We start from the raw sequence: 12,632 nt of genomic DNA, 5'->3' as shown, positions 1-12,632 counted from the left end.
TGCCTTTTCCAGTGTGGCTCTGTGACAGCGGAGTTTGACTGGTTGTAAATGTAACAGCATTGTACTGTCTAGTGATTTATTTACAGGTTGAAACCATCAGTTGTTCACGTGGCAGCAAACATCTGCACAAATTCTAAAAATCAGATTGTGCCATTTTATAACTTATAAAACTTAAAATATGAGCTTTTCCTTGCATTGGTTTTGATAAAACTTATCAATAGCAGATGTATACAGTGTATTTGAAGTAGGAAATCAAGGGTGCCAAATGACCTTTACTTTGCCTTGTTTCTTTATCTCCTTCAGCACTAAAAAGTCTTTGATGGGGAAGATTCCTAAATAAGGCAACTGACCCAGAAATATCAAAGTGGCAGCTGTACAAACAGGCTGAATTCTCTAAATGGTACAGAAAGGTCCTCCACTTTATTGTAAGGAAAAATTTACAATAAAGATTGCAATAAATGTTCTCTGCCTTAGCAGTATTTAAATGACAAAACAGTAACTTGTTGTAAAGTCAGTCGGATTCTCTTAGCACTGTGACTGTCTTGTCCTGTCTTATTATTATTATTATTATGATTATTATGCAGGAGCCTTATGATTTCTCCTTCACATATTTCATAGACTTTCTTCAACGTTTCCCATCAAGGTCAACTAAAAGTTGTTATGAATGGACAAACAGGTTTAATTGTCCAAGCCTACATTCCCTGGTAGGATAGCGGTGGAAGTGAGGGAGGATCCGCCCTTTGTGTGTTTGGCTTTGCTTATTCTGTAGTGTTTCTCCTGTAGTGGAAGACTGAATATGCGGTATGAGCACACTTTGACACATGCAGTAATTCTGCCTTCTCTTTAAATGTTTAAATTTAAAGTTTAATTGTGCCTCAATGACTGTTTGACACTTTGGAACTTGTCCTTCTACGCAATTTTACATGTTTGGTGAGCTGGTCTACGGAAAATTGATTAGCATTTATATTACCATACAAACCTAGGAGTTTGAGAGTGGATACTCATAAGGGACAGTTGAGTCAGCAGTTATTTAGAGAGTTTCATGGTAGCAAGTGTGCAAAACCTAAATGTTACCTTGTGAATAAACACTGTTCAGACTAAACGATGTGTAAATATTGTAATGTTTCAGTGAATCAAACAATGCAAAGGTTGGTCAGTCAACATTATCTTTTATTTTTCTTTATTTCACTACAAAAGAACATATATAAAAAATATAAACATCGCACCTGTTACTTATTGCTCTGCAACAGTAACACTGAACTGATTAGCATTTCTGAAGTCTTATCACTGACTGTGGCCAGTAACCAGCAAACTTTACATTTCATTCCTAACACGGTGACACCAACCTGCCCTCTTTAGCAGGAAGTTTGGTCTCTCTTCAGTCTTCTACTGGCCCGTGGATCTGTGAAGAGACAAAATATCAGCGTCCACCTACAAATCTGTCTGCCTGTGTGTTCTTGTATTTCCAACTAAATGATATTCTAATTAAACATTGTTGTCAACATAACTGTTTTTGTCAATATTTGTTAAACTGAAGAGAAACAATTAAAAAGGACGGTGCCACAACACTGCTCCACCAGCAAATCTGCTACCCGGAAATCCATTATTAGTTGAACCATATTGTATCTACTAGTCCCACAGATTATCTGCATGTGGCCTGGAAAACACAAGCTGTCAGAAAGTTTTTACGCTGTAGAATTAATTTTCACAGCACTTAATGCTTATGTGACAAGTGAAACCCCTTCAAATCTGGGACATGCCATGGAGACAAAAAAAAGCTGCAGCATTACTCAGCATAAGTTATCCTGATACCTTTAATTCTGGTTCATGATACAAGCCACTAATCATTTGATGTCAACAACTGAGTGTAAGACTTGAACAACTTAATTTCTGTTAAGTCCTTTGAGACATGCTTGTGATAAAAGGTTAAATACAGGGTAAATAAATGAACTTATCTTAAACTGCAGTCTACCTAATGTTAGATCAACATTCAACTACTGGAGGACACAGGTAAGTCTTTTAAAAAAATAATGAAGGTGAAATTTTTGTTTAAAAAGCCCACCGCTTCGGCTATCCCTGGCCAATCCATCGCCATCACAATGGTGTCATCGGAATTGGGAGGAGTCTCCAGGTTCCAGTAAGTCAGCTTGTCAAACACAGAGGATACCCTCACTGTCCTGTCCTGGACACACATACAAACTGTTGACAATATGCCAATTTTGTTGATTTCTGAAGTGAAAATAAGTAAAGGCAACCCCTGCAACAGACAGCAAAAATTTAAAGTGAGCCTTTCTTCAAGTGTTAATGCACGCCTACCTTTTTCATTCATGAACTTAAAGAATAGAAAAAATTAATAAATAAATTGTGGCATATGCAAAAGTATGGGCACCCCGCTAAGTCAGTACTTAGTAACCCCACCTTTGGCAGATAACACAGCTTACAAACACTTTTTGTATCCAGCTAAGAGTCTCTCCATTCTTGACCGAAGAATTTTTACCCACTCTTCACCCACACCACTGACGACTGATTTTATGCCCCATGCAGTCGGTGCTTTGCCTCGCACTTGGGCTGACCCGGCCGGCGGGTCAGCCGTCAGTGGTGGTTACCTCTTGGTCAGAGCCGGGTTTGTTGATCTCTTTCAGCACCAGGCCAGTGTAGCCCTGTGGACAGCTGAGCTCCTGCCCCTTCAGCCCACGTCCTCTGAATGACACTGTCTTCTCTGTAATGGGAAAAATTGCACAAACGATAGCTGTTTGAGACTCGCTAATTTGTCCTAGTGGGATTATTTCTTTATGGGTTTTAGCTCCGACACTGTTTTCTATGAACTGCAAACTGGTCGAGTAACAGTTATCTGTAGTCTACTGGTAGAGAGGGTTTAAACTTTGCGAAACTAAAAATCGGACAGAGTTTAAACATATTCTGGGTCTACCATGTTTGCGGTCTTTTGTGGTTGCAGTGAAGTATTGTGAGACCTGGGCCGGCCCGTTGTGTTCAATCTCACAGGGCATAAGGTGGACCGGAGCTCGCTGTGCCTGGCCCACCGATGACACGTGAACACGAGTAACACTGGTGTTACAGGACATCCTGCAACCCCGGGAGACAGGAGAGGACAAAACACATGAATGACAATAGATTACACAGTGAGATGATAAACGGAACATTTTCCGGTTTTGAACTGTTGATCACATAAAACAAGCGGTCGAAATAGATTATCTTCCTGACATTTTTTAGACAGACCGATTAATCAAGTCAATAATTGGCAATTGATACTGAAAATAATCGTTAGTTGCTGCCCTAGACAATTATAATACTGTCCAATCTGGTTCACCCAAAAATGTTATGAATCAGTTACAAGTGAGTCACAACTCCGCTGCCTGAGCGCCAAGACCAGGTCCTCGGATATGAGTCTCATTTTTTAATTATTCTATTCCCTGTCATTGATTTTATTTGTCACTGTCTTAATCTATTTTATCTAGTTTTTAATCTTATTTTTAAATGTATTTTATTTTTAAAATTTTACATTTACTCCATTTTTATTTCTCGTGCATTAGTCTCAAATTGTTTTACCATTTACATTTGTACTGTCTTATCAGCTTGTCAGTCTCCTGTGAAGCAATGTTAATTGCACTAACCTGTTGCAAAACTGCTATACAGATACAATTTGACTGACTCGTGGATTGATCGACTATGTCCATTGGCCTGATGTTTAGAGCTGCAACAATTAGCCGATCAATCAGTTAGTCCATCAATAGAAAAAATAATCGGAACTATTTTAAGCCTTTCAGATGCAAAGATTTCCTGCTTCTCTCCGTTTTGTCTCGTTTTAAACTGAATGTCTTTGGGGTTTGGACTGTTGATCGGACAAAACAAGACGTCTGAAGATGTCATCCTGGACTCCGAGAAACTGGGGGTGGACATCTTTTTTTCAAGATAACTTCAAAATATTCTTTGTTTTTATAGACTAAACGATTAGTCGAGAAAATGCTAGTCGATAAAGAAAAGAATTGTTAGTTGCAGCCCCAATAATCTCACTAACTGTACTGACAGTGCAGTCAGTTTGTTAATAAGTGTAATGAATAATTACACTCATTTGTATATGACGCTGTCCATAACAACAAAAGGTGCACACTTTTTTCCTAAATTAAACAGCACGCCACCGATATTAAAAACCGTGCCATATCAGCGTGTTTTCTAAGTTCCTGATAAACATTATTATACACGTCGTTAATGACTTAAAAAGCGATGTGAGAAAGATAACGCCAAAAACTACCTTTCTGCAGATTTCTGGTTAGCGCCAGTCGTGGCGGAGGAAAGCGTCTTCTTCTACGCTGGCGGGTACCTTGGGGTTTTGTGTTTTTTTCCAGTTCTATCCGGAAATGTCGCCCCCTCCCGGTGAGATATTGTTTTTACTCCCTTTGCTTTTTCTCCCTTTCCCAAAGCTACTTTCCTCTTTATTCGTGGTGTTTCCCCTTCCTGTACACAGAAGTGTTATCTTTGGAGTGGTATCAGCACTGAGGTGTGTTTTATTCACCTCCTTCAGGACTGAGCACATAAAGTACCTCATTTTGCGGCGTTGGAAGGAGTACTCAGGTCTTTTACTAAACTAAAAGTACCAATACCACGATGTAAAAATGCTCCACTACAAGTAAAAGTCCCGTATTGAAAACCCTACATGTACAAAAGTATCATCAACACAATGTACTTAAGGCAAAAGTAAAAGGGTCTATCTTTAGTCTCTATTTCTTCTTCTATTATTTATATTCTTTATTTCTAAACTTTATTTAGTATATTCAGTTATTGTGTATAATTTAACCTTTAATTGTATTGTTGGTTACTAATCTCATTGTCTTTGTGATTTATGTGAAGTGGCTGCTGGAACACTGGCATTTCCCTTTTGGGATTAATGAAGTAGTAATCTACCTATGACATTACTAGATTGTTAATACTGATGCAAATGTGTAACCAGCAGGCTGAGGCGGAGGTACTTTTCGCTACTTTGTATATAAAGTTTGGTAGTCTATTTCAGTGATACCCAATCTAGGGGTCAGGCCCCTCCAAAGGGTCACAAGGTAAATCTGAGGGGTCATGAGTTTATAAATGGCAGAGGAAAGAAGAAAAGAAAAGGTTCTAATAATTCTGACAATTTTGTAGTCAATTTTTGGACTCTTCTCTAATCTTTGCTGTTAAATATTGGATCATTTACCTCTTCAGGCCTCAAACAGTTAGAAATTACTTGAGAAGAGAAAAACATCTAAAAGTTGTTGTTTTTTTTTTCCAAGACCTTAGGGCGAAAAAGTTGGCACCCACTGGTTTAATGTTTAACGACATGTTGTCTTTTAAGAGATTTCCATATTTTGTTTTAGGTAAAATCTTCATCTGCAACATAACTAGTAACTACAGCTGTCATATAACAGTAGTGCAAGGAAAAGTGCAATATTTGCCTCTGAAATGTAGTGAAGTAGAAGGATAAAGTAGCAGAAAATGATAAAACATTGATATAAATTGGGTGGAAAAAATTATAGAAACACCTCTCCATATAACGCAACAATTCTGCCCTTTTTCCGCTGTTAAAGAAACTTTAAAGAAACTTCCTGTTTTTCATTTCCAAAGTGGTGCGTAGGTTCTTTCCTGAGGTATAGTAGTGTCACTTGGCAATTCAGAACAACTGTACAAATGCAATGCAGCATCATGACTAAGTGTAAAGATACAGATCCAGATGTTTTCTGTGAAATAACACATCTTAAAATAGTCAGTTTGACTTTGTTAGCAGATCTTTGTAAGGTCAAGGTGTATCCAAGTAAAGCACAAAATGTGTACACTCAACTCAACACTCAACAATGAGGCTGGTACACTCTAATTTAAAACAGCCAGTTTCCAGTTAGTCAGAAGAAACATGAAATGAAAAGTAAAAGATTAATCCTAAAGATTTTAAAACAAGGGTGAACCTTTTGTGTTCATCAACTTTTTTTGCGTTAGGGGCGCTATTGGACACTATCAGAAAATCAGGAGCGATGTACTGTATGGGGGAAATGAGAGCTTTGCAGCACATTTAGCAGCAATGAAGAAAAACAAACAAACAGGAAAAACAAGAAAATGAACATTTCAGCAACTGAAAATAGGCAGCGAAGAGTATAAATATGGATAAAAGTTTGGATTAGGCTAAAAAATACAATGAATAAATAAGCTCTAAATATTGGGTGCCCAAATTGTCATCTAACATTGTCATAGATGAAAATATATCAGTTTTTAACAACTGCCAAAACAGAATAACAAGAAGATATAAGCAGTAATAGTATATTCCAATGGAGACTTATGATATTACACTAATAGCCTTGATTTTCTGAAATGTTACTCATGTTTGTTTTTCTGTCACCTAAATATAAACTGTATAGTTTGGCTTTATGTCCAGTGGTGTCACTAAAACATTCCAGTGGGACATAGTATAATATTGTCGTGTAGCCTGCCAAGTAAACATTTTTAAAGCATAAACTCAAGTCCTCAAGCCTCGGCCCTGTTGACAGTGTCAGGCTCAACAGTAAGAACTCTGTTCCAGTTGGCAGCAGCATCTCTCTTCATGTGGGATGGACTAAACCCTGTCCAATGGCAGCTTCTTGAGAGCTAAGGATAAGCTGCTGGGGAGATTTCTGCCCGCAGCATTGCATCAAGTCAGTGTCGCGCTGTGGACCAAGGCACTTCAGGGAAAGGAGAAGTGATTTCCTAACAGCTCATAGTCGGCCAACTGAAACCAGAGGTGAGCTCTTGGATACCACATGGGTGTTTTGGACTCTTTTCTTGAAGTTTTGATTCGGTTATTGAGCTAAAGTGCTTTAGTATCCCCGCACTATAATTTTTGCCAGCATAATTCTTGATCTGAAAATCTACACGTGACTTTTCATGCATTTGTTCAACAAGTCACAACTCCCTTCCTCTTTTAATGATTGAATATGATGAAAACCTTAGTTACGGGGAATGAGAAAATAAACTGTTTGCTTTTACAGACATGTGATGTTTGGTGAGGAGCACTGACAAATACCGTTGCTCCTCCAGCATTTTTGTGGCGTATATTGAGCCAGAGCATGCAGATACAAATTTCTTGATTGCTTCTAGTTACATGTAATACAGTCAGAGTAGCAGCGGGCCGTTGACACAGTTTGGAGTCATCTGATGTGAAAGGCCTCTGCTTGTGACTGCGCTTGGACTCAGTGGTTTTTCAGCTCTCAGTATCATGAATGTAATGGCTTGTGTCTTCAGCCTCATGACATCATAATATTGACAGTCAACACATTTCAGTCTCAGTGATTGTCAGTAAGCTATTTTTTTTCATCTGCACACTATCTATCTTTGTTTTTTCTGTTATTCTTGGTAAAGCCTGTCCTCATCTATTCTTTAAAAAGCTCCATTATCTCCATTGTTTGTTGGTTTTTCAGATTTTATGGATCAAGAAAGTCACTTGCGTCCGGGAGATGATGGAGAAATGTCATTCTTCATTGGTCGGGCGTTGCTGAGGCTGCAGGATACCGTCGTCACGGCGATGTCATGCGCCTTGCAGAGAGTTATACAGGGCTTTGTTGTGTTCTCTTGCCAGTTGCTGCTCCTCTTTTTTGCTACCTTTTTATACGGCAGTTTCTACTACTCTTATATGCCCAAGGCGGCTTTTTCAACACCTGTGCACTATTACTACAGGTGTGTATGTGAAGTTCTGAACAGCTGCATCAGGAAAACACAGACTAGTTGTTACTGTGTGTTTTATTCCCTCTTTCTTGCCTTTAGTCTCACCCAGCCATTCACTTTTTTGTGTGCAGGGCAGACTGTGAATATTCTGCCTCTTCTTTGTGTTCTCATCCAGTGGCAAACATCTCTCTGATGAGGAACAAGAAACATGTATGTATGAACGTGTGTGTGTGTGTGTGTGTGTGTGTGTGTGTGTGTGTGTGTGTGTGTGTGTGTGTGTGTGTGTGTCTACCTTTGTTTTCAGTCTATGTATCTGTCTCTCTGTTTCAAACATCCATCTGTTCTATTCATTGAGGGGTGTAATCTTTTTCAAATGTATATCCAGGTGCTGAAATTGGGCCAGGCCTATCGGATCTCTCTGCAGCTGGAGATGCCTGAGACCCCAACCAACCAGGAGCTGGGGATGTTCATGATCAAGACAACCTGTTTCTCTCAGGATGGAAGCCAGATGGCTTCCTCTGCTCGCTCAGTGAGTGACACTGAGATTTGCTACCATGTGGCCTCATGTGTATGCATGTACATAATAGGGCTGCATCACTACTTCCTGCAAACTCAGACGGTTCACTTGTTGCATTGCTGTGTGTAGGCAAGGCAACTGCCGTCCGCCTCCACCTCTCGCTTTGTGAGTACAGCGCTGACGCACAATAACCTCTTAATCACACAACCGAGATTATAGCTGCTCACGCTTACGCTGCAGAGCTCCACTGCAACAGAAGCCATGCACAGCTGAATGAGATGATGGGACGAATATGGGAAATAATGACTGATCAAGATACATGATGAATTTAGATGTGGAGGGGATGCCATCTCTGAGTTCAATTACTTAAACACTGAGTGATCAGAAAACTGAAACCCCATGTATATTACAGTAACAATCCTCTAATAAATACTGCTGACACTATATTAGAGAGGTGATAAACACAGGGAGGAGACTTCTGCATCCATGTCAACATCAGTCGCCCCTTCCTAAATATTCATCATGCCATCACTGAAAACTTCTTCTGGGGATATGGTACCACACATTTGTGAGGAAACAACTTCTAGATGTGTGTTGTCAGGGTGACTGTTTTGTTCCGTTGTGGTCAGAGCATGCTGCGATACCGCTCCAACCTGCTGAGGACCCTACGGACGGTGCTGCTCCTGCCAGCGTTTTTGACCGGAGCCACTGAGCAGAAGCAAGTGCTGGAGGTGGAGCTCTTCTCCGACTACACAGACAACCCTGTGAGTGGTGTACTGCTTTGTAAGTGTGTGAGCATGCATGAGTGTGCTTGAACACCAAACAAGTGTTCTGTTGAAGTCTACCCATTAATTTTTTATTCATGTTCAGTATGCCCCCTTGGTCACGGCCATCATTGAGATCCAGTCCAACAAGGTGCAGATCTACTCATCTCAGCTGTTCGTTCACGCTCAATTCACTGGCATAAGGTGAGAATCACTTATATACTGCACATACCTGAGCCCAAGCATGAATTCGTAACATGAAGCTGAAAACTGAAACTGTACACTATGGTGTATCATAGATCTCATGGTTAGATTTCTCCCTTGATGAAACATCGCAACGAAAACTTTGAAATTGACATATTTTATTAACCTAAAGCTCAAAGTGAAGTCACAATAGAGAGTTTGTGTGTTTTCCTGTGGATAATTGTCCAAATGTTGATTATGAGAGAGAATATGCTTTAGCAATCTTGTTAAACATCAGGTTTTGGTTACACTCCAATTAAAACGGCTCAACACAACACTCCGCCTACAATCGTCGCTGACATGCAGCAAGTTCAGATGGTTTCTGAGGATAATTACAGGAAGTCATCTACTGAAGAGGAAACTGTGCACTCATCGTACCACAACACCTGTAGTGCCAAAATGACATTTTGTTTTCGTTTTTCTCTGTGTTCTTTCTTCAGATACTTGTTGTTCTACTACCCTGTCTTATCAGCCCTGGTGGGTGTGTTCAGTAACTTCATCTTCCTCAGTGTCCTCTTCGTCTTGAGCTACATTAGGCTGCTGTTGATGGTGGAAAGGAAAGCAGAGCAGGTGAGAGGAGAAGCCTAATACTGCAGACAACATTGAATTTACTGCACACAGCACCCTATCTTTGGCTGCAATTCATGAGTTTGTTTTTAAGCAAGTGGGAATTATTGCCAAAAGCCTCTAACGTGTTACAGCTCAGACTCAGCTGCCTCTGAGTGCTTGTTCTCCTTGTTGTTTACAGCTCAGAACAGATGGACCGGTGTCAGAGAGGGAAAGGAACATGAACAACCACCAGCAATGTGATGAAAGCGATGTGGCTGCAGGTACAAAGAAACAACACAGACACACTGACAAAGGCACACAATTAATTTAATGTAATATGAGCTATTAGCATCAGTCGATTGCTACTGAAAACATGAGTGTTTTATAGCGTGTTTAACTGCAGAAACAAATTCTTTGACAGGTACTGCAGAGCTGCTGGGTCCCCTTCAGATAACCCCCGCAAATCTGAGCAGGGAGGAGCCCCATTGCCACGTTGGCGACAGCACAGAGAGAAATAGAACAGAAATAGATTTGGTCAGATTGAAATAAATCAGAGGCGGACTGAGGACATTAACAACAGGGAGGGAGAAAGTGTAGAGAGCGATCCTGATAGCAAGTTGTAATGGTGAAGACTGAGGAGCGATATGTGGTCAAAAGAATTACTCAGAGGGTCCTACTGGAATTTTGACTTTAATTGTAACATCTGGTGATTTACGAGATTGACACATCTGAAACCCCATCACTTCATACAAATCGCTCACTGTCATTTCCTTTTTATTACTTGGCCTTTCATAGCCCTGACCTGGTGCTTACTATGGCGACCCAAAGCGTTCAATCTTAAATAAACACAAAAGCCATCCTGAAATAAACAGGCATTTTAATAACTACAGACACAATATGTAATATGTATGCATGTAATGACATTGTGAAATAATACAGTGTATTTTAAAACTCAGCTAATTACCTGTTTATTTCAGCTCTTTTTTTCATTCCAGCAGATTTAACTTCAAAATGTCCCTTTTCCAAAGTCCCAAAGCTTTTATTTTACAACCCCTTTTTCCTTACAACCCTTTTAATTCACAACAGCACTTTTCATCACAATCTTTGTCTATCGATCAAGACAAACAGGGCAGTTATGTGACTGGCTGTTGCTTTTGTCCAAATGAGTTCACAGCCAGTCTGTCTCAGTCTCACTCGTTTTGGTTGACAGACAAATACTTTTTAAATCAAACACTCACCGGTAAAATTGGTGTTGTGAAATAAAAGCTGCGGGAAGTAGATGAAAATGACCAATAAACTCTGTAATTCTCAAAAGATGTATGATGAAATAACATTCCTTGGTAATGAGCTAAGTTTTAATCATGTATTTAATTATGTCACATTTTCATGGTTTTGGTTATGTCATATATTTGATCTGTATCTATACACATGAATACTTATTTTAAAATGACTTATTTATTTATTTAGTATTGAACACAACTGAAACTATCATGCTGGCTGACATGTAACTTTAAACCCAACTCATTTTTCACTTGAGCAAAATCATGATTAAAGCATGTGGGGCAACTTGTGCATCTTTTTTTAATATACAAAATTATCTTAAAATGATTGAGCTTTGAGCCAAAATGTATATTACCTAGATGCAAATCCATTCTAAAGTATACTCTGTTGCCGCAATAAAACCTTTCTAAAAATGTTCATCAGACTATTTGTTTAATCTTTCTGTTGTCAGAAAACGATGCCCTAAAACAGTTAACCCATAAATTGCACAATCATATCTGGTGGGAGGAAACTTTACTCTATTTCCACCCTGCTGTCTGACACAGGTTGGTGTCATTCCTGGATGTTCTCTTTGCCTGGGGCACTGGCTCTGGATGAAGCTTTGGAAACTTAATAACGTCACTGCATGCAAAATATGTCACGAGCAGAGAGAATGAGAGAGAGATGTAACTCACTGACAGGGACAGAGCTTTCTATCACTGAAAGCTAACAGGTGGAAGACAGTAAGGTAAGGTAAGTTAGACACATGTGACCATTTGAAAGAAAGCTTAGAAATATTGATGAGGATATGTTAGAGGCACGTTTATATTTGTATACTTTTATACCATATTTCCTGTCTGTTTTGTACAAGCGCATGTTGGACTCATGGAGCAGATTCACCATCTAATCTCCACAATGGATCCAAATATAGACACGATAGATGACAACCACACAGAGGGGATGAAGACAGAGATAGAGAATAAGCAAACAATGGATAATGACTTTTTTGCCGTACTATCGGAGGAGATGCACCAACACCTGACGATCAGTGAACGGCCCTCCACGAGCTGCCGGAAAGTCAGAGTGAGATCCAGACCCACACTCCTGTCGACAAAAAGCTTCCCCCCTTACAGTCAGTGTTTAGGTGGACTCGGAGAAGACGGGGAGTCGGACAATGAGCTCAATTCAGAAACAAACATCCCTTACCAGCAGCATCTCAGGCACGATGAGATGACAAGGGAAGGCAGAAATGACGATGTCCAAGGCAGAGAAAGAAAAGGTGTAGAAATGACTACAAGATGTGCAAGGGAGGAAGTGAGGGCAAAATGGAAGGCGAGGAGGAAAGGGAGGATAGGGGGGAGCTATGAGGCTGACACAGACAGATGGGAGAGAGGAAGATGGAGTGGGAAAAGGAGAGTGGGAGAGACGGGGGGAGAAAGGGAGCACACTGATAAGGGACGAAAAGGGGGCAAAAACAGTGAGTGGAAACACTGGAGAAGTAGAAACTCAAGTTTTGAGACGGAGATAAAAGACGAGGGGGGTGAGGAGAAGAAGAGGTCTTCCACTTCAGCAGTAGAGGGAGAGAATGAGGGGAGTGGGGAAACCCCTGAGGGGAAGGATGAAGACGC

The 12,632-nt window shown here is 40.1% G+C and overlaps 2 protein-coding genes across 2 annotated transcripts; one reads left to right on the top strand and one right to left on the bottom strand.

Moving 5' to 3' along the window:
* Nucleotides 1-1,166: 1,166 nt before the first annotated feature.
* rnaseh2c (ribonuclease H2, subunit C) lies at nucleotides 1,167-4,383 on the bottom strand. The gene is made up of 5 exons (XM_040119628.1): nucleotides 4,271-4,383; nucleotides 2,930-3,084; nucleotides 2,607-2,719; nucleotides 2,063-2,182; nucleotides 1,167-1,402 (listed from the first exon to the last, which is right to left on the bottom strand). The coding sequence occupies exons 2-5, from the start codon at nucleotides 3,081-3,083 to the stop codon at nucleotides 1,379-1,381; spliced, it is 411 nt and encodes a 136-aa protein (XP_039975562.1). The 5' UTR covers nucleotide 3,084; nucleotides 4,271-4,383; the 3' UTR covers nucleotides 1,167-1,378.
* A 2,285-nt stretch (nucleotides 4,384-6,668) lies between these two features.
* Nucleotides 6,669-10,372, top strand: LOC120785428 (seipin-like). The gene is made up of 9 exons (XM_040120144.1): nucleotides 6,669-6,751; nucleotides 7,428-7,683; nucleotides 7,803-7,881; nucleotides 8,057-8,200; nucleotides 8,818-8,952; nucleotides 9,059-9,156; nucleotides 9,636-9,765; nucleotides 9,944-10,025; nucleotides 10,166-10,372. Exons 2-9 carry the CDS (start codon nucleotides 7,433-7,435, stop codon nucleotides 10,291-10,293), a joined length of 1,047 nt encoding a protein of 348 aa, XP_039976078.1. The 5' UTR covers nucleotides 6,669-6,751; nucleotides 7,428-7,432; the 3' UTR covers nucleotides 10,294-10,372.
* Nucleotides 10,373-12,632: the final 2,260 nt, after the last annotated feature.

The sequence above is a fragment of the Xiphias gladius genome, chromosome 23 (assembly GCF_016859285.1).
Source record: "Xiphias gladius isolate SHS-SW01 ecotype Sanya breed wild chromosome 23, ASM1685928v1, whole genome shotgun sequence".
Classification (NCBI taxonomy): domain Eukaryota; kingdom Metazoa; phylum Chordata; class Actinopteri; order Istiophoriformes; family Xiphiidae; genus Xiphias; species Xiphias gladius.
Note: the sequence above shows the minus strand (reverse complement) of the source record. Positions and strands in the feature narration are given on the sequence as shown.

Bases quoted from the DNA above. Each gene is read 5' to 3' on its own strand.
- rnaseh2c (XM_040119628.1), bottom strand. From the start codon at position 3,083: ATGTCCTGTAACACCAGTGTTACTCGTGTTCACGTGTCATCGGTGGGC. The intron at 2,183-2,606 runs GTAACCACCACT...ATGTGTGTCCAG, and splicing joins AACCCGGCTCTGACCAAGAG to GACAGGACAGTGAGGGTATC. The intron at 1,403-2,062 runs GTGGGCTTTTTA...GTCTCTTCACAG, and splicing joins GGCCAGGGATAGCCGAAGCG to ATCCACGGGCCAGTAGAAGA.
- LOC120785428 (XM_040120144.1), top strand. From the start codon at position 7,433: ATGGATCAAGAAAGTCACTTGCGTCCGGGAGATGATGGAGAAATGTCA. The intron at 7,882-8,056 runs GTATGTATGAAC...ATGTATATCCAG, and splicing joins TGATGAGGAACAAGAAACAT to GTGCTGAAATTGGGCCAGGC. The intron at 10,026-10,165 runs GTACAAAGAAAC...ATTCTTTGACAG, and splicing joins TGAAAGCGATGTGGCTGCAG to GTACTGCAGAGCTGCTGGGT.